The sequence below is a fragment of the Stegastes partitus genome, unplaced genomic scaffold (assembly GCF_000690725.1).
Source record: "Stegastes partitus isolate 25-593 unplaced genomic scaffold, Stegastes_partitus-1.0.2 Scaffold46, whole genome shotgun sequence".
Taxonomy (NCBI): Eukaryota; Metazoa; Chordata; class Actinopteri; family Pomacentridae; genus Stegastes; species Stegastes partitus.
This window is the reverse complement of record NW_007577777.1, coordinates 985,079-1,005,828: the sequence shown is the minus strand read 5'-3', so window position 1 is coordinate 1,005,828 and position 20,750 is coordinate 985,079. Positions and strand designations below refer to the sequence as shown.

Here is a 20,750-nt window from a genome sequence, read left to right as displayed (position 1 = left end):
AGGTTTTTTTTTTTTTTTTTTTCTCATTTCTATTCATTTATGTTTCATTTATTTATGAGGTCTGCATTGTTACCAAGTAGTGATATGGTTTTGCAGCTGTATGAGCTTCGACTTTGGGTTTTTTATTTTCCTGTTCTCTTGTGCCCATTTGGTTTCGACTAGACCAGTATCAGCGCCGCGACTGATGCTCTTATCGTGCTGTAAGAGGTAGAGTGAGACTTGTTTGCCACCGAGGAATTTGTAGCAAAACACACATAGAGGAGGGAAGAAAGAAAAAGAAAAAAATAGAGCTTCTCAAAGAATCATCGAGTGATAATGTTTGTCTTCTTTTTTTTTTTCCTTTTTCCTTTTTTTTTTTTGTTTTAAACCCAGATTCTGCCCTGATAATAATAATGAACACATACGTCATTTGTTGTATACCTTTAAATACACTAGTGTTGAAACAGCTTGGCTGTTTCTTCACAGCTTCTGAGAAGTCGCTAGAAGGGTGTCAGACACCTTTTTGGATTGTTTAACCCTTTAAAGTCAAGAATGCAGGTGTGTGTTTTATTTAGACAAGAAGGGAGAGATGAGGAAGTACAGAGGGAGTGAACTGCCCCGAAACCTTTGCGGGCCTCCACTTGTTCCTTGAGGTCAGAATTTGTAACGCGCTTCTGTGTAGCACCAAGGTGTTTGGGGTGAAGAGCCTTTTGCGTGTGTCAGGATAAGTGCTCTCTTACTGCGAATGAGAGGTTTGTTTGATTTACGTTGAAGGTTTTACAAGAAAGCTGCGACTGATTATCCCAAATACGGAATAATATGATGAAAAGAAAGAACTTGCAAATGGTCTCACGTTCACCTCTTTGAATCAACAACTCAACTGCTTAAAGCTGAAACGGGCACTTAATCTGACATTTGTGTAATGAGAAAATGCACGGACAAGATCAAAAGGTGTCTCGAAACTTCCTTCGAAAAAAGTCGTCAGTGTTCATGTCACATTAGTTATTATTGCTCCAGTTAAAATGTAACACTGCAGTGAGAAGCCACTATGTTCGGTTCACACCTTCTCATTTCACAATGCAAGATGAGTGCTGCTGATTATTACCAGAAAGGATTAAAAAAAAAAACAAACAAAAAAAAATGTTGCGACACAGAAAACCGGCAGAAATAAATAACCGAATGTTTGAGTGGACAAACCTCTTTTCAGAAATTGTTTAAAATCAGGATTTTGGTCCTTGGTGTCAGTCTTTGGCTGTTTTTGGTGTTTTTTTTTTATGTTTAACTCTTGTGTTAATACTGTGTGTTACCTGGTGCTTTGCAGTGTTAAAGCTGTCAATCGGAGTCTACACCTCTGCATTTGGAAAGTTAGTTTGTTAGAATATTTTTTTTTTGTATTTTTGTACTTTTTTTTTGGTTGTTTTTCAGTTTTTCTAAAAAATAACAAATATTTAACAAACGTTCAGTAATGTGCATGCACTGTCTGTAACTATTCAAACGGAAAAAAAAAAAAAAAAGACGTTATGGCTGCTTTTCTTAGCATGTTGAGTAGAAAAAAAAAAAAAAAGATAATAAAATGAATTTGGTGATTTTACATTTTTTTCCATTTTCCCCCCCAATCCAAAGAATGTACAAACAGAGAATGCTAATACTACATACAAAATGAATTGATGAGTTATGGCTCTATACCGACAACACAAGTATGCTGAAAAGAAGCATGCCGAAATAACCTCTGTGACAGTGCAAATACATTTATGTATGTCCCTTGTACAAAACATTTAGGTTAGCATTCCGCGCAACATGCTCGTTCTCAGAAAAGATCTGGGTCGGACTCAAGTAGCAGCTCTGAGATATAGCTTGTGTCTTTTCTTGAGGACGAAGGGAAGGAAAACTTATAGAACTACGAGGAATCTACCACTTACACACAGAATAGAAAAGCAGCTTGGAAAAAAGATAACACTTCTTTTTTTTTTTTATCTCTTTTTGCACCAGCTAGAGAGAGAGAGAGAGAGAGAGAGTTATGAAGGACTTTAGAGTTGTGACCGGTTGAAGTACTATGCATTGTCACAATTGTCCAACACATATACAATAAATAACCATCGGTGACACCACAGGACAGAAGTCTTAAACACCATGACATCTACAGAAAACGAATAAGAACATGAAGAAAGATGAAAATGTTTTTTTTTTTTTTTTTCTTTCAAAGTTGAGACACGGAGGGGGAGCGTCTGGGGGGGCGAGAGTCTCCACGCTGCAGGTTTTCCAGCTCCGGGCGGCTGCTGTCCGGGTGATTTGACAGTCTCGCCGGTGGGATGACGACTTTTGCGACCCACCAAGCATACATGTGCGGAACTGTATTCAGTACAATCTCCACATGTGCAGTGGGCAAAGTTTTGTATCCCGTCCAAGAATTCTTTCTTTTACATCCTTCAGGGAGACGGATTTGTATTTCCCAGCCCACTGACCTGGATATTATTACAAGTGAGAGGGAAATAACATTGGTAGAACAGCTGGCTCCGCTTGCAATCTGCTGCACATCTGCCCGTTTCATGGCGGTCTGTGGGCCGGAGATTCAGTCCATCCCTCTCCCCTCTCCAGGCAGAAAACGAGTTTATTCTTCCGTCTGTGTGTCTTTTCGGGGTATTTAGATCGATATCTTTCTTTACAATGAGTATTGATGACTTCAGTCGTTCTGCTAGCTAGTTATGTTCCCTTGGTGTGTTGTTTGGTAAAATGTCTGAGGTCGACTAGTCTCATGTCCCAGGTACAGGAAGGAAATAAGCATTAATTCAAGGATGGAAAATAAAAACATTGAAAAAAAGGGGAGGTCAGATATACTTGTCTTGAGTTCACGGCTATCTCTGATCAGTCTCTTCATATTTACAGGAGAAAATAAGATAAGCTACAATGACAACAACATTAACAACAACAGGTACAACGACAAACAGACAACAAGAATAGCAAGTGTAACAATAAAAGGATGTCAATATTTAAATTCATTCATTCAAAACAAAGAATATCTTTGTGTTTCTTTAAAGTCATGGCAAGTCAATATGACCTGATTATGGACCTCCTCTTCCTCCTTCTATGACTACGCTGCAAGATAGACAGAAGCATTGCCGTCTCTTTCTGTTAGCCACGTTATCTCAGCATCCTTGCAAGGCAATGTAGACAGTCGTGCTGTTTGTCGGGTTGAGGGTTTGCTGTTACACCCAGGAGGCCTCTGCCCCCAAACCTCTGTGTGAGTCTCTTAGCGCGGTGTGCCATCCAGGGCGGAGGAGGACGGGGTGCTGGGGGTGGATGAGCGAGGGGTAGCAGCAGGCGGAGTAGCAGCCGGACTTCCAGTCCCACTGCTTGGGGTGCAGGCGGAGGAGCTGATGGGAGCAGGAGTCTCTGACCCCGGAACGCCTCCCTGCTGCTGGCTGCTCTGCTGCTGCTGCTGGGCCTGCAGGGTCTGACCGCAGACGTGGTGGTGCTTCTCCCAGTCCTTATGCTGGCAGAAGGAGCCGCAGTAGCGCGCCGTGTTGCAGCCGCTGCATGTCTCACTGGCCTTACGGCCACAGTTCCAGCAGCTCTGACGGACAGATAGAGAACAAGTCAACTAACACACACACAAAATAAAGTCACGCAGCAGAGAGATTCACAATCAGACAGAAAATGATCCAGCTGAGGTGATGAACTTGTGATTATTCAACCTTTAAGCCTTTGTTTATTTTATTTCATGCCTCTATTCACACGGAAAAATAATTGCATGTTTGTGACCACAAGACGCCACATCAAACCCAGAACTAGCAAATACAACGTGAAGATTAGCAGCAGAAACCATTGCACCAGCCTGCACATCATGAAACAAGCCTCTGCTTTTACACTTAGCACTTAAGCTCAAAACAGACCACAGACAGATCAAAAACCCATCTCTTATTACACTTAGGGCCTCTTATATATCTTGGAAACCGCAGGGAGAGCATGTCAGGGCGGCTGCATATCCACAGGAAACAGGAGAACAAAGTTATAAACAGCCTCTGAAAGTTCTCCTCTGGGGCGCTTCTCTCTCATAAACATCGCTGCTGCAATTAATGTCAGATGTGAGACATATTTCCCTCTCACTTAACTGATTAAACGACAAGGTCTCCGATGATGATTAGCAAATGAAAGCTCCTTTCCTTATTTCCTCACGGCTGAATCGGTAACACCCCTTTAAATATTGTAGCTACTCTGTTGAAAAAAAAAAGGAAGGAGGAAAGCGGGTAATGGCTGCTTGATTGTCCTTGTTTTACTTTATTTGACTCCCACTATCGCCTGACTGGGAGATTTAAAGCTGTGAATAATCAGCAATATTTCACTTTAAAGATAATGTACAATAATATGGTAATAAAAATACAACAGAAGCTTCTCTGACAAAGAGAATCCTATCATCTGTGTCAGTAGAACAGCTGGCATCAAAACTACAGTCACGGTGACAACAAAGAAAGACGCAATATCATAACTAGCAAACAAGCGGACGTTAAAGACAGTTTGATTGTGACAGACGGAGGATGCTGCTACCTCGCTGGAGTCCTCCTGCTGGTTGATGATGGAGAGCGCATCCTCGGCCGCTTGGCGCTTGGCCTCGGCTACTGTGCGCTCCATCTTGGCTCGCTCGCTGCTGATCATCTCGTGAGCCTTTCGCTCGGCCTCTGACACGGCTTTCTGCAGCTCTGACATGGCCTGCCGCTTCACCTCATTCACCGCCTCTTCTGGAAAGAGTGTGGACACAGAGGAAGTCAAGCCTCCCGCACCTGCAACGTAGCGCGCATCGTATCACCCTGCCGTCTGCACACTGTTTTCAGTGAGCACACTCATAAACAGTCATGTTGTTTTTACACTTTAGGGCATCACAGTTGTTATTTCTATTCATAAACACACAAAGGCAAATTAGCATTTAAAAAACAGATTCATATTCTGATCATGCATGATATAAAGTAACATATAACAATGATGGAAGCAGTTTGATTGTTTGTCACCCGGTTGAAATAACTGAGTCGTTTTTATGTGCCTCTGCCATCCTAAACAAAAACAAAAAAACTCAAAATTTTTCTAAAAGTCTCATGTGACAGTAATGGCATCTAAGATTGTCTAAAGTGCAGAATCATTAACACACCTTATAAACCACAAATGTGACATGAAATCTGACGTACTTTAGAGTTCTGGAGATGGTGACAATTACTTTGTAACTTTAGCTGTGAGCTGGTGAGCTTTTATTCTGAAAAGTTAACCAAACATCCATCCACCCATTATCTATACACCGCTTAATCCTGACTAGGGTCATGGGGGGCTGGACTCTATCCCAGCCGACTGGCGAAAGCAGGGGACACTCTGGACAGGTCACCAGTCTATCACAGGGCTACACTTAGAGACAGACAACCAAGCACACTCACATTCACACCTACGGACAATTTAGAATGACCAATTAACCTCAACATGTTTTTGGACCTGTGTGGGAGGAAGCTGGAGAACCCGGAGAGAACTCACGCTGCACGGAGAGAACATGCAAACTCCACGCAGAAAGATCCCAGGCGTCCTAACCAGGAAGGGAACCGGCGACCTTCTTGCTGCGAGGCAACAGTGCTAACCACTGAGCCACCATGCAGCCCATTAACACATTTTATAAACCACAAATGTGACATGAAATCTGACGTACTTTAGAGTTCCGGAGATGATGAGAATTACTTAATAACTTTAGCTATGAGCTGGTGAGCTTTTATTCTGAAAAGTTAGCCAAACATCCAATGTAGTCAATATAGAGAACATTGTAACACAAGACTCTACAGTTGTTTAGTTCAGTAAACTATTCAATCTTTCAGAAATTCATAATTTCAGTCATTTTTCTGTACCTGCATCTATTACTAGAATCTTACGTCCACGACTGTCCTGTTTGATCAGTTTCATCCTCTAATGGGTCAGCGTGTGATGTTTTACCAGAGACAGATTCTGTTTGAGGATGAGCAAACAGAAAAGCTATGTGTTTTTCTTTTAATCGAACAAAAATTTCCTCAAGACAACAGCACAAGCCAATTAATCCCAGGTACTCACTCTCAAAACGTGCGTTTGAGCCGGAGCAACGTGTTATTTTATTCTTGTTTTGAGGAATGAATAACCTTGCTATGTGGGTGTTAAGCAGTGGAATTCCTACCGAACGTCAAAGCAAAAGGAGGGCTTTTTGTTTGCTCCCATCAAGCCTGTAACTTGACTAATTGTGTATGCAAATCAGGCAATTTATATTTAAATTATGCATTTCCATTGTGATCCCAGAGGCCCATGCGGTGAGGGGAAGTGGGAAACCGGTAGGACACCGTGCAAGGTGCTTGAATATTTATCACCAACTGTAAACATTTTGCCCATTTCAAACAGATGTATTCACGGCTGCACTCCATTGTGTTAAAATCCTATTTTGCAATCCTCCCTGGGTCACATTTAAATCAGTCTCTCCTCAGCCGGAGTATAAGCGGCTGAAGTGAAAAGGATAACGGAAATACTGAGAAGAAGGCAGGTTGAATGGAAAATAGCAGGCCCCATTTATTCTACAGACAAAAGATAAACACAGCTTTATGCCTCATAAATATGCTTTACTTTACCGCGTTTCCTTTGTACATATTACACTTGTATTACAAATGTGAAATCTGTTTTCAATATCACGACAGAACGCTTTTTAAAAAGACAGAGACGTTTTCTTTCCGTTGTGATCGAGCTAAATTTTCAAATCAGGGTGGTTTTGTCTTTAACCTACTGCGCTGCCCGGAGTCATGGAAATTGCCCCGGTGCCTTGTGATATATGCCTTGTGCATGGAATTGTGATTACACACCAAATGCCTTAGATGGAAGATCGATCAAAGCTGGTGAGGGGAAGGAGAGTACTGGAGAGCAGGCAGAGTCCCGATGGTGATACTCAATTCAATTTAAATGCATATTACTTGTTCTGAGTATCTCACACATCATGCTTGGTCAAGCAAGGGGACAATTTCTTTTCTCCGAGGGGTTTAAAAGACAGATATACTGTATCACTGATGGTGAATACAAAGTGGATTCCTCTAGCGCTGAACCCTCGGTGCGATTTTTTTTCTTTTTTCAGGACAGCGATAATGGTGATTGCAGCTGTGCTAGTGAGTTTAAAGAATGCTGTTTGTGCATGCTAAAGTTGTTAAAACAATAAATTAGTTTTAATACTTGATCTTAACTAGATCTACACATTTCCCTCTACAGTTTTGTTAAGTAGAATAGCTGCGATAGACTGTCGTTAAGGGGATAACAAGAGTGCCAGAAGCAAAAAGATACCGAATCTTGCTACTGACTTTAAACAGCAGAACCGCCGGTCCAGCTGTAAAAGCTACTTATGTCCCTTATATGACTGGTGCAATAAAAAGCGTTGTAAGGTCTGAGATCATATTTGGAGTGTGGTGGTGAAACTCTTATTTTTTACATCCCACTGTATCATGATTTTCTAAGAGCAGCCTGACTCAGGACTACATTGGTGAATGAGGTTTAGAGGAGCACCTCTCATCCACTTCCAGCAGTGGGTTATCTGGGTGAAAAAGATGGGCCTGATTTCTACAGAGCAGAAAAAGTCTTACAAACTGCAGAGAGATAAACAGAAAAAAAGGTGTGCATGTGTGGTGATCGGAGGCAGGGAAGTGCTGCTCACCGGCTTTCTTCCAGATCTCTTCAGGGACGTAGCCGGACACTGGCCGGTGCAGCAGCTCTCTGTGGATTTCTGTGGGAGACACAAACACATAGCCATGGTAACCAGAGATGAACCAGTGTTTGGCAAGAGATAGTGCAAATAAAATGTCGAAGAAATCAGCATGAAGCAGAGCCTTCTTCCAAAGACCTGAGAAATAAAGATAGCCATAGTTTTTCTTTTAGTCACTGATCCAATAAACTAGTGACATGTAAAAATTCCTCAGGGTCCACAGTTATGACAACATAGAGTTATCATGTCATTGTGTAATCCTAAGGGGCCTAAGAGTGAACCCTGGGGACTCCACACTCAATATTAGCTCCTCTTGACAAACAAAACTTAAAATAATTGAGAAATACCATCACTTTCATATACTGTAGCATAACAACCAACCAAGTAAGAAAGGAAGATTTTAGCCCTCTGAACCTCAAAACTAGTCGGTGGATTTGAAAGATATGTCGTCTTTGAACAACCGCCAAAGTTACACCACGTATCAGAGAAAGAAATCATGAAAGCAAGAAGAATCGTTGGATTTTCAAATTTCCGACGGTTCTTGAACTACTCCTTGTGATGTGCGGTTAACCGGCGCTAAGCTTAAAAATCATGACATTTTCTCAAATTCACTGCCTTCTACATGTCTCATTTAAAAATTCAGTAAAAAACAAAACATTTTCACTCTTCTGTGCACCACTGTGAAGTCATTAGTGAGTCTAAAAAAACAAGTAAGTGACAAAAATTCAAAGAGTTGTCAGGGGAACTAAGCAGATAGGAGACAAGTATGGAAACTAATTAAAAAAAAATTGAAGTAAAACATATACAGGATGTAGAGTCGCCATTTTTTTTTTGCAGTACAGGTAACAACTATAGGTATTTGGATAAATATTGCATGTTTACTCCTTTTTTTCAGTTTTTGGTCAAATGAATAATCAAAGAAATTCAATCTATGTTGTCTTCTTTATTATTTATGGCTTTGTAAGTGTGTTATACTGCACCAAAGATCGTTTTGAGTTCTCTCTACTTCTTACATTGTAGTGAAAAATGAGCTAACAGTGTGACAGGAACAAAAAACTGTCCAGAAAGTGCTTGAGAGTTAAAGCTAATAATAATTATAGGTTTGGTCTTTTTTTAATACTGATTACAAACTTGTGATTTAGGAGAGTTGAGTCACAAAGCAGCAAACATCAGTTATGATCCTAAACATGTGGTTGGATTTGAATTGAGAAAACAGGTGGGGTAAATATTTCAAACAATTGAATTCCACAGATGTCGTGTTGAATACATAAACCCATTGAGTGGGAATAAAGTTGAAAGAAATTCCGCCGAGAACAGAAGATCAGTTGTGAAGACCATGTGTTACATGCAAGCCCGTTGGTTTCTAATAATACCTCTAATACATGTATGATTCCTCACCTGATGTTGCGTTTTCCTGCGCCGCGGGGCTCTGCTGCCTCGACTGCCCGCTGGCAGCGCCCTTCTTCAGCTCCTCGGCATCGCTGTATCGTCGGATCCAGTAGTTGAGCTCCTCGCGGTCGGCCTCCTGGCACCGCCGCAGTACCGTCAGCGAGCGCCTCGTTTTCTCCACCATGTCCATGATGCAGTTCAGCAGCTGGGAGCGACAAGGGGGCAGACACAGCGCTGAGTTTACACATAGACAGGAAGGACGGGTTGATTTAAATTCAGCAAGGGTGTAGCTGTGACGGTGGGGATTCTAAATTAAAGCTCACATCTGCCGCGTTGTTTTAGCAGCTCTTTATTATATTCATCTGTGTGGCGGAGTGCGGTTGTGGAACAAAAGGTGCACGCTGCTGAGACACACTTTCACTGTTGAAATGAGGGCTGTGAAGTCGCACCTCTCTAGGTGACATCTTACTCTCGATAATATATTTGCATTCACATTGTGTGATCGCTTGGTTACATTTTCACTGCATACCAACAAAAAAAAAAAACAAAACATGATGTGACACTACTGATGTTTCGAGTAATTTGAACTTGCAGGAAGTTCATGAGGACTGAATTGAACAACATTGAAGGTAAACATGCAACCTGTTTGTATTTTCATTGTCATTTGCACTTCAGGGAAACACATTAACATGCAGGCATGCACATGAATAAGAAAAACACTGACTGATTACAGTTGACTTTAACCTTACTTGTAATTCAACTTCTATATTTTATAAAGTTTTCTTGCAGTATACCTACACTGTATTGAATACTTACAGCACAATGTGATACAAACAGTTTAATATGAAATGATAACAATCTCTGTTACTTACAGAGACAGAACTGTAGAATATAGTAATAAAAAAATGTTATTACTTTTCTTACATGGTCAAGGTGCTTCCACTCCTCAGCCCATTCTCTGTCTGTCAGCCTGTGGTCAATCACTTCCTCCTGCCTGGTCCCTGTGTGCATACCTGTGTAGGAGAGAAAGACAAATAGACAGACAGATAGACAGATGGACAAATAGACGGACAGATAGAAAGATAAACAAAGAGCAGGTCAGTATGACACGGAGGATCGATCAGCGTAACATCACTCCATCACTCTCTGGCTCTCCCTTTTCATCCATCCTTCATTCGGTCCCACTCTCCCGCCCCTCCATCCATTTCTTTCTCCTCCTCCTCCCTCACCCCCTCTTTTCTTCGCTGTCTCCATATCTCTCTCTCCCACCCCGAGGGCAGGACTCAAATGACTGAGCTTCTAGTCCAGTAAACATCCATCACAGGGCGAGACGTAGTAAATGTCTCTGCTATATTTAGAACAGAGCCGAAGTCGTCATTACAGCTTCATCAAGGCTCGGCCTGTGCAGAAAAATGTGTCTAACGCGGCGACACTGTGCCTAAACGTGCCTCTATGGAGCGCTCATACATCTCGCAGCGCATAACTTATATCAGCCATCAGGTTCCAGCAGCCTCGGCTTTGGTTTTTGCTCTTTGAGGCAGCAGGAAAGGTTTTTGTGGTCAAAGAAACCCACTCATAACTCCTGATTGGAATAATTACTAATCTTAGTGGTATTTAATGGATGTAACTGTTACTTTTGTGTAGAAAATGATTGTAATTTTTCTCCGGGACATACACAAACATACTCATGTACCCACAACATCCTTTCCCACATCCTCACCGATGGGCCTGGCCCTCTCTCGGATCTCCCGGTGGTTGGAAGCGGGGTGTCTGTAGGTGTCGCGGTAGTGATGGGCGATGGCCATGTCGTCTAGCCTGTAGTGCTGCGGGGGGAGCGGGCCTGGGTGGGGCAGGCCGTTGGGCTGGTAGGAGAGCCCATTGGACGGGCTGAAACGCTGGGCGGGGCTTATGGTGCAGGGCCGTTTGCTGGGGTGAACATCGGGATGCAGGGAACCATCTCGCTCGAAGCCGTTCTCTTTGGTTCTGAAGGGGAGACACAGACAGATGAGTTTTACTGATCCACTAGTTTTTCTTATTATTACTTCTAATAGAAATGATCCGCTTGTTGCTTAAAGTCTAAAACAAGTGCCACTGTATTAGTAGTATATCGATAATTATTTGGCCCTTTTGCAATTTTTTTTCAAGACAGAACATGAGACCAAATCAAGTTTTGTTGTTGTTGCCAGTCTTGAATACACATTCTTGCTACACTGACAGCACGGCAGATAACAAAAGACGTCTTGAGGCACAGCGGATCAGGAATCAGGGAAAGCAGAGGACACAAATCTCAGGTTGTTTATATCGCACCTAAAAATGAGCGATGCAGAATTTGCTTGTTACAGTTTTGTCACAAACTTGAATCATGAGCACAACAAATGGACCGCCCCATTTTGTTGCTGTTCAGATGTGACTCCGATCTAACGTAAAGACTGCTTTCCTTCTTCATTGAAATCATGTCCATTCATTCACATATGCACTCACGCTAAAGCTCCCCGGACAAACATACTTAAACACTCACACAAGTAGTTTCCAGGGGATCAGGTGGATTTTTGTTTCCCTGCTTCCCAAGATTAATGTGTCCAGGTGTGTTTTGTGTGTCTGCATGCCCATGTGCGTGTGTTCTCAGTTTTGTCAGTTCACAGTTAAAACTTGCCAACCTCCCCCGCTATCCTCCAGTTTCCTCCCTCTCTACCTCTCTCTCTCTCTCTCTCTCTCTTCCTCTCTCCCATCTCTCTCTCCGATGAACAGATTGAACTTCTTAATGAGCTGTTTTTATGGGCTCCTAATGCTCATCCACAGCTCTCCATATGCTCTTTCCTTCCATCCGTCCATCTCCCCGTCTCCCTCGACTCATCCATCCACCACCACCACCACCACCACCGCTCCCTCCACCCCACTCTTATCTCCCCCAGCCTTGCTGCTGCAACAATGTTTATATCCACAGGCACTGGTGTACACAAATGCACTGACACACACGTTCACAGCCGCCTATGCAACGCGCCGATGTGGACACGCAATTAAGCGATGCGTACACGCCAATTCACACGCGCCAACCAAAAGCTCTTGACATTTGTTTAGTTCACATAAAAAAGTGAACATATACTGTATGTTTTCAGTGACACAAGCTTTTGTCTGGAGCCCTGCTTTGTCATGATAAACACACGCATGTCAAGATTTCTCAAGTTGTTTCTATGGTAATGACAAGGTGAATAAAGAGCATCTCATAATGAGCAACACTAATTCATAAATACAGAATAGGTAATGTATGAGACATTTTTTTTTCATCCGCTAAAGAAAGAAGCATTTCTATTTCTTAGTCTCTTGTTCAATAAGAAAAAAATGATCATATCTTAGTAAAAATACCATTTTTTTCCTGCTTTACTTCACTGTTTAATACATTTATGCTAAAGATATGCAAATGTATCTGAACTCATGTGAAAAAGTGAAAAAAACCTTACGTTTTTCAGGGGTTGTAATGTAAATTTCAATTTTTCAGCGTGGACTTGCATGGATAAAACCAATCCAACTGATCTGAATTAATCAATTATGTAATTGAAAAAAAAAAATCGAAAGAGAACCTCAGAGGAATATATGGTTATGGAGCAACTGTTGATAGAAATTAATATTCTGAATATAGGCTAAATTATACTGAATTTTCCATGCAAGCCATTAGAGTATATGCATCATTTTGCATACTTAGCTGCTATTTAAATACTGGCTGAAGTTAGTGAATTTACACTATATGCTATATACCGCACTAAACAATATGTTTTTTTTCTTATGTGCATACTATAGCATGATATTTCTGGTGTGGTTTCTGCAGGCCGGGGTATTAATCAGATAGAACTGATGGGGCATTGCTGTCTGTAATTAGGAATTCCCATTCAAATTCCAATATTCTGACAGAGGCTCCAATAAGTGGGAATGCAGAGCAGAGGTAAGCAGAAAGCAGAGGTGCTTAGCCAGCCATATTGGTGCTGGAGCCTCATCTGTATGTGTTATCAGCCCATCTCCCCAGACACACACACGCACACGCACGCACACACAGCGATGCACTCACATGAAGCGGCACACTCACGCTTCCACACCGGATAGGGAATCATGCACACACACACATCCACACAAAGAGACTGCATTTTCTCACTGAATACAGATGCCTACTTACTCTTTTTTTTCTCTCTCTCTCCATATATTCCCTCTTACATTTACACACACACACACCTTTCCCCCTAAGCTCGCTCCCCTATGCACCAGACGGCCTGCAAATATGCAGGTATTACAGAAAAAGTCTGCCTATCCGACTGTTGGGGGAAAAGAGAGGTGAGAATTATTAATATCACATTCAGCATTTTTGTCCCTCAGCAAATATAAAATGTACATTTTCCTTTCCCCCCCTCCGCCTGTATTAAAAAATTTGAGACCCCCGGGGACTTTATTTCAAAAGACAATGCAGACATTGTGCTCAGAGCTCAGGCACAAACGCACAACAAAACACAGATGTTCAAAAAGTTCGGTCCAGTGGATTTCATAAACACTTTTTAGTCTCAGCTATTATTCTGATCACTAAAATCTCTCTGTAAAAGGATAGAAGTCTAGGTTTTATTCATATTACACCTCTGTTAGGTGGATTTTATTTGAATGGAATGTGAATGAGCAGCAGTCTTAATCACACGCCGTTGGTCAGGATGGATTTTGTGCTTGTTTCAGTTTCTCCTGCATTGAGACTGTTGGAGAGCAGAATATGGCTTTTCACAATGCTGTGTGTTCTTGGACGGAGCGTCTCGGTGCTCGTCCATTAGAGCAAAGAACATTGAGTCGTTACCAAAGTCCGTGACGACAAATGGATGTAATGATTTGGCTGAGGTTGGGGGGGTTGCACTGATGCTGAGAGACACACACATTCTGTCTATTTACACACCCAAGTAAGCACTAAATTCAATAATAACTTAGCTCTCCAACACATGCCAAGTGGAAGGATTGACACAGTTCACTGATATATCCACACTTTTTATTTTTTCACCCTTAGTTTCTGGGTGTTTTTTTGCTCACATTTGTATTCACTTTGTGCTCCTTTTTTTTTAGTGCCAGCCAATTCAAATCCAAACCAAGATTCAATAATACTAAAATTTCTGCACCTCTATGCAGAAAACAGCACAACCATGGCTAGAAGTAGAGAGAACATTCTCCAAGTGCCCACAGGGGTTACTAATACTGGGAAAAATCTTTAGTCCTACTATAAATATTTTACTACTGACATTTTGAATTTGTTTCCATAATTGTTTTCTATGTCACAGGACTTTAGTTGCAGCTGAGTTCAAAAGGATTTCACGGTTGTGCCAAGAAGCGTGGAATTATCTTGTTTTTTTTTTCCCAGAATCTTGTTGCTGCAAATAGTTTATTTTTGGCAAATTTGTAAAGGAGATATGATGTGGATTTCGATGAAATATCACGATTTTAAGCTTTGATTTGATTAATTTTCTCAACGGAGCCAGAAGTCACACATGTTTGGTTAAAGGAATGTCAGAAAGTTGAATGTCTGACAATTCTTTCTGATTTCACAATTGTCTGTCTCTGCTAACTGGTGCACGTTTGTTGATTTTTTTAAAACATTTAACCCCACCGGCAGGTTTTGGGTTTCAGATTGTTAAGGCACATCTTCCTTCTCTTTCCTATTTTCTCGATGTGTGTGGTTGTGTGTGTGTCTGGGTGTAGTCAGGTCTACTTTCCCCATCCCTTCCTCTCCTCAGTTCTGGTCCATTAAGAGCAGGAGCCAGGAGCTGAGACGTCCAGCGGAGCACATCACGAGGCCCGGTGGCACACTGACAGACACTTCCCATACATACATTTACACATCACACTATTGCCTTGCATTGGCTCAGCTCGCGTAATGTAAGGACTCATGGGGATGTGGGTAGCCTCCAAGGGATTTATGCACGAGATCAAATAATATATTAGAAAAAAAAGCCTGAGCTTTTTAACGCGTGAAGCCGGCAAAAGAATCAACTCCACATTGTTATCAACGCTCTGATGTTCTGATTCGCCCACCTGTCTGGCGTCCTTCTCTTGCCGTTCTCGTTGACGTCCAGCAGGAGCTCGGAGGAGTCCACCGGGGAGGTGGTGCTGGTGTCCAGGAGGAGCTGCTCGTGCTGGGCCAGGTACTGAGCCGGGTTCTGCTTGGCCAGTCTGGCACAGTGCAGCAGCTCCCTCTGAAGGAGCGGCAGGTTGGCCTGCAGGAGGAAACAGCACAGAGCTGAAGTCTACAGCGCAACACTGACAGTTGTCTGCTGGGCTCTAGCATAACAAACAGGAATATATAAATAATACATGTGTTTTTGCCTCTCAAAAAATGTAAACAGATATCAGTCCCTGCTCTTTCTGAGGGCTTCTCTGTTTACTTTTGGTTAATTTGGGATACAGGGACGATAATCTGTCAGCTGAGTGCAACGAAATGTCTTTTATCCTGAAGTGAAAACACAGTAAGAAAAGCTGTACTCTAAGCAAACTATAATAGGGTCTTAATATTAATAATAGGCAAACAAATCTAAATGAAACTACATTGATGCTCTCAAAATGTAAAACTTTACAGACAATGAGCTCATTTTAAAGAACTAGAACACACACAGTCACAGCGCATGGAACACTACCATCCTCCAGGAGAACAGAACTCACACATACAAATGTAACACGATAATATAAGACTTTTTATTCCAAAAAAAACACCACTGATTCGAGGTAACAAGAGCTCCATCCCTTCCATGTCATCAAACCCCTCTTTGCTCATTACCGCTGAACCGCGGCTGCTTTCGGTGACCCAGAGTGCATTAACACCCATAAAGTTCCTCTGTGGCGTATACATTTTTGAAAGAACAGCCGCTATTTTCAATCTCTTTGACATACTGTAACAAGGGGGTCTGCTTTCTTGTGTGGAGGTGCAGGGCCATGCAGGTATGCGAGCGTCGACTTCAAAGACATCTGATGGGGTGTATTTTGAAGCAAGAAGATGAAAGTGTTGCGTCAGGCAGGCTCAGAATGAGAGTGGGGCCTATTTTGGCAAGGTACATCACAGGAGCCTTTGGAGAGGCCATCTTTGCAAGTTTTAGGTCGGCTAATCTTTGTTTTGTCCTCAAAAACATAATCTCTCTTAAAGTCTCCTGCTTGTTTTTTTTCCCCCCCTCTTTTCCTTTTGTCCACTTTTATAATCGTCTCCATGCTTATAGGCTTTCGCTCACTCCCTCGCTCTTTTTTTTCCTCTCTTGTCCTACATTAGCTGACAAATTTGCTTCCACTTCTTTGACCGCTTATTCTCGTCGTTGCCAACTGCATAGAGAAATAATGCAGGATGCAGAACCCAGCTCTGACTTGTTTGGAGGTATTAATGCTACAATCATTTTGAAAATCTCTCTTCAGTAATTGGCTGTAGTAAAAGAAATGCCAAGCGCTGGCCTTCGCTTTACCTGCCCGAGTTAATGGTCCGTTAATAGTTTATGATCGTAATTACCCTCTGAAAAAAAAAAAAAAGAGAGAGAGAGAGCATAAAATAGATTGCTTTGACCCCGGTGAACTCATCTTATATTAATTAGAGGTCATCCTAATTGCCGGAGAGATGTGGGATGCATTAACAAAAAGTCTGAGTCAAGAAATGCGGACCGCTGAAGAGACCGGATCATTTTTCATATGATAAAGTGTGGCGATTTGCTTCTGTGTAGTTACATTAACCAACATCTGCACTTGCAAAAAAAGAGAAAAAAAAAAAAAAAAAAAGGAGGAGGGAATTTTAAGTAGTGTTCAGCAGCCACAGCTAAAAATCTGCTCAGGATGATTTATTGTTCAAATACTGGATTTGTCATTTTGTCAAATGGTGCCAAAAAACAATCCAGAATGTGCCACGTTCAGGACACGCTGCACTTCATCAACTCTCTGTGTCTGTGTAATTTACCGTTGGAGGAGAACAGTGACTTAGCTTTTGCGTGTCTATATTGTCCTATTACAGTTATTTCCTATCGCGACTCTCTCTCTCTCTCTCTTTCGCAGCTAAATGTGTTTATTCCTCTGTCTCACAGGCCTACTCTCACTTAAGCATGACAAGAAAAACGCTTGGCAACAGACACAAGAGAAAACTTAAAAAAAAAAAAATTTAAAAAAACAACTTTAACTTGAAAACAGAGAAACATTGTTAGCATGTAGGTCTCATGTGGAGGGCGTCCAGCCAACACATCACGTCACAGGCATTGTGTGGTTTATGATTGCCTCCTTCCAGTAAAGAGTCCCAACCAATTTGTGGTTTAGTATTAAGAAAAAGGGAAAAGGAGTTGAGTGGGTTTGAAAGAGGGGGTGGGGACGGTTGAACTCGGTATAACATTAGCGTAATGAAAAACCCCGAGCCCTGACGTGCATTGTTGCAGCTGTGCTTCGACGCACCTATAAAAGCTCCCCCACACCTCCAACTGCTCTCTGCTACCATATGGTAGCTGGCATTAAAGGCCCCGCAGTGGGAAGACACTAAAATTAGACTGGGGAGAGAGAGAGAAGCAGAGAAGGAGCGATGGAGGGGAAAAAAAAAAAAAAAAAGAGTTGCATCTTTGATTCCACAGCCATCCCAGTGATACACTAACCATCTGGCGGAGAGAGGAAGAGGGAAGGAGAGATCGGAGGATGGATGGATGGAGAACAGTAGATAAACAGAGAATCGAAAGGGAGGAGGACAGAAAGAGATAGAGGGAGAACAAATGACAAGGTGAATGACGATAAAGAAGGATGAAGAAGACTTCAAGATAAGGGAGTGGTGAGGGGGAAGGAGAGGACACAAAGTCGCTATTTGTACCATTAACGGCGACTAATGGTGGCTCTAGTGGGACCAATTTCTGGTGCCCATAACCACGCCTGGACCTCGGTGGATAATATAGGCTCGGGAATGTCAGTTTACACATGAACACATCTGCAAATGCAGGCACGCACAGCGCAAAATGAGACGATGCAACGTTCACAGACTGTGAGTGTGTCAGACAGTCGGTGACAAACGAAGAATGGATAAAAGAAGAAGAGCTGAAAAGTGAGAACAGCCTTTGCAGAGGTGTGTAATAGAAACAAATGAGCCCTGTGTTAAATGTTACACCCATCGCTGCTCTCCATCGTTCAGCACCGCACTGATATTGATCTCAGCTTCACCTCGACCCCATAACATGATCTGAACTGCTGCTGCACAGTACATCCCTCAATATAACGCCCAGACCCATTCGTCATCTTTTGACTACCAAAACAAATCGCCGTCTCACCTGCACACATTCAGAATATGCTCCTATCTGACGCACAAATACGCATTACTGTTCCACTTGTAGCTAAAAACAGAAAAAAAAACAACAACCACCATGCCTCTTCATTTTTATCTGCCACACTGGAATAGAGACGCTGTTGTGACTGAAACAAGGCGACCGCTGACAAATGGGCTGAGGCAAGGGCACGGCTAGATGCTTGAGAGAGTGCAGCTTTCCTTTAGTAATACACCGTGCTAATGGCTGAAAATGGGAAAGACTTGCTTATAATGTAGCTTGTAGTGGGATGAAGAATCAATGACAAAACAAGCCGAAGAGAAAAATGGAGGAGGAGGCTGCAAAAGAGCACATGAAAGGGGACGTTGTCCTCGGGGTAAAACCACTCTCATTGTGTTCTGTTCCAGCACATGTTCGGCTTGTTTCTCTTAAGAAAAAAAAAAAAGTCTCTTCAGTAAAATATAGCTTGAAGTTTCTAGCTCTGGGTGAGTGATATCAGCCTGAAATGACTTATGCACTGTTTGTTTTGGAGGGGAGAGAAGCAGACGGATTGAGCAAAGGCAAGAAAAAAAAAAAAAAAAAAGCTGATGATGTGACAGTATCTTGTTAACAGCAGAGAAACCAAGTGAGAACCAAGAGAGAAACAAGTTGGGGGAAGAGATGTAGGAGGGAGATAAAGCTGCAGAGAGAAGAGAGACTCCAAAAATAGGGGCGAAAATGGGGATAAATATCATGAACATAAGTATGCACATCTGGATCTGGGCTGGATAAATGCTTTCCAGATCAGACAAACAGGCAGCAGCTCCTTTGTAGTAATCGTATGTTCAAATATCTACCTTCAGAAAGGGGATGACAAAAGGTCGCAGAGGGAAGTTGGTGGCTTCTTGGAGCTTGGAGTGAAATTCTTCGATGGTTAGCGTGGAATTCTGGAGGAGAGAGAGAGAGGGAGACAGAAAGAAAACACATGAATCCATGTGGAAGGCATTAAGTGATAATATTACTTATTGGAAGCTAAGCTATATCCTGGCCTGGAGTGAGTGTTTTGGGTTTTGTAATAGGAAGCATATGGGCAGGCCACAGTGAAAAGAGCCACAGAGAGAGGGAGGGGGAAAAAAAAAAGGACACATCGACTTCAATTAACAAAACAAACGTGCACATAGGAGTCATCAAAAAATATGCTGCGTGAGGGAAAATGCACTTTGTAGTGGACGTTTTAAACGATTGGCCAGTTGAAAAAACAGTTTATCTACACACATCAGCTCATTATTATCAGTAAAGGCTGCAAAACAATGCCCATAATCTACATTTTAGACATCTGTGACGTGACTAAAGATGAGTTAATTTATGCGTGGCGTTCCCTAATTTATGCCGAACAAAATAATAACGCATCTTGCAGTTTTTGTTCAGGATGTTGTGAAGCCTCCTACAATATCACAGGGGACGCATTTTTGCCTCTTAATTGCCTTTTCTTTGTTTCCATCAGTCGGACATTCATTTGGATGTTCGCACCAAGCCCCTCTTTTGTGCACGCGTGCATGCCTTGCATCCTTGTCCTTATCAACACGGTGCACCAGCCTATCAACGAGGTGCCATAATGCTCCGCTCCTGTGCTACCTCTCTCCATCAGTGCCAACCCAATAACTGTCTGCCTCTTTTCACACACCAGATAAGACCAAGGTGACCAGCGTGGGGTGGACAAGGCAAAAAAAAAAAAAAGAGAGAGAGGAGGCTGGTATGTTTCTGCAAACCCCAAATGAAAGTCTGTCTTTGGTTTCCTGCAGCAAACATTAATGGCAGACAAGACAGCGGTGACGCTATTTTTAATTTTTAACCTGAAATGCTCCCAAGATGCAAGGGGGGGAGAAAGAGATGCACATGGTTGAAGAATCCTGCCATAAACCAGAAAAAAACAAACGCACAAACAAGGAGGAAAAAAAAAAAATCAAGCGAGACAGAGAACATAAAAAAAAAAAAAAAGGCAGCAGATATTATTTTTCCTCCCCACACTCTCAGTGTTATTTCCCAGACCTGAATTTTGTTACATTCAGTCTTACATCTGTTCGCCCAGATTGCGTAGGGGCTGTTCTTGACAGCTAGTGAAACCTCCCGAGTCTCCCGCTCTCCCTCTCCCCAGCACACAACTAGCTAATTAACGGTGTCACTCTTTTCAATAAGGCAGGGGGAGGGACAGAGAGACAGCGAGCGAGAGAGGAAGACAGAGATATGGCGGGGAGGTGTGCGAGCCAAAAGGACACAGGAGAGGCATGTGCATATGCAGACGGTGAGAAAAATAAACATAGTGAAGCCAAAAGGAGGTTATGCTCTATGTGGCTAATTAAAAAAATTCCTCCCTCCATCTCCTCCGCCTCCTCCTCCTCCTTTTCTGCACAACA

At 42.3% G+C, this 20,750-nt stretch overlaps 1 protein-coding gene across 4 annotated transcripts in view; it reads right to left on the bottom strand.

Moving 5' to 3' along the window:
• Nucleotides 1-3: 3 nt before the first annotated feature.
• runx1t1 (RUNX1 partner transcriptional co-repressor 1) overlaps nucleotides 4-20,750 on the bottom strand; it is a 59,289-nt gene continuing 38,542 nt past the window's right edge. The window contains exons 4-11 of one of the 4 annotated variants that reach the window (XM_008306776.1): nucleotides 19,194-19,283; nucleotides 15,137-15,318; nucleotides 10,812-11,074; nucleotides 10,007-10,104; nucleotides 9,101-9,296; nucleotides 7,655-7,723; nucleotides 4,522-4,754; nucleotides 4-3,550 (exon numbers count right to left, since the gene is read on the bottom strand). In XM_008306776.1, the coding sequence (XP_008304998.1) occupies nucleotides 3,227-3,550; nucleotides 4,522-4,754; nucleotides 7,655-7,723; nucleotides 9,101-9,296; nucleotides 10,007-10,104; nucleotides 10,812-11,074; nucleotides 15,137-15,318; nucleotides 19,194-19,283 (1,455 nt within the window). In that variant the 3' untranslated portion in view covers nucleotides 4-3,226. The remainder of the gene's footprint in view (nucleotides 3,551-4,521; nucleotides 4,755-7,654; nucleotides 7,724-9,100; nucleotides 9,297-10,006; nucleotides 10,105-10,811; nucleotides 11,075-15,136; nucleotides 15,319-19,193; nucleotides 19,284-20,750) is intronic. The other 3 variants (XM_008306778.1, XM_008306777.1, XM_008306779.1) reach the window with 3 other exon arrangements.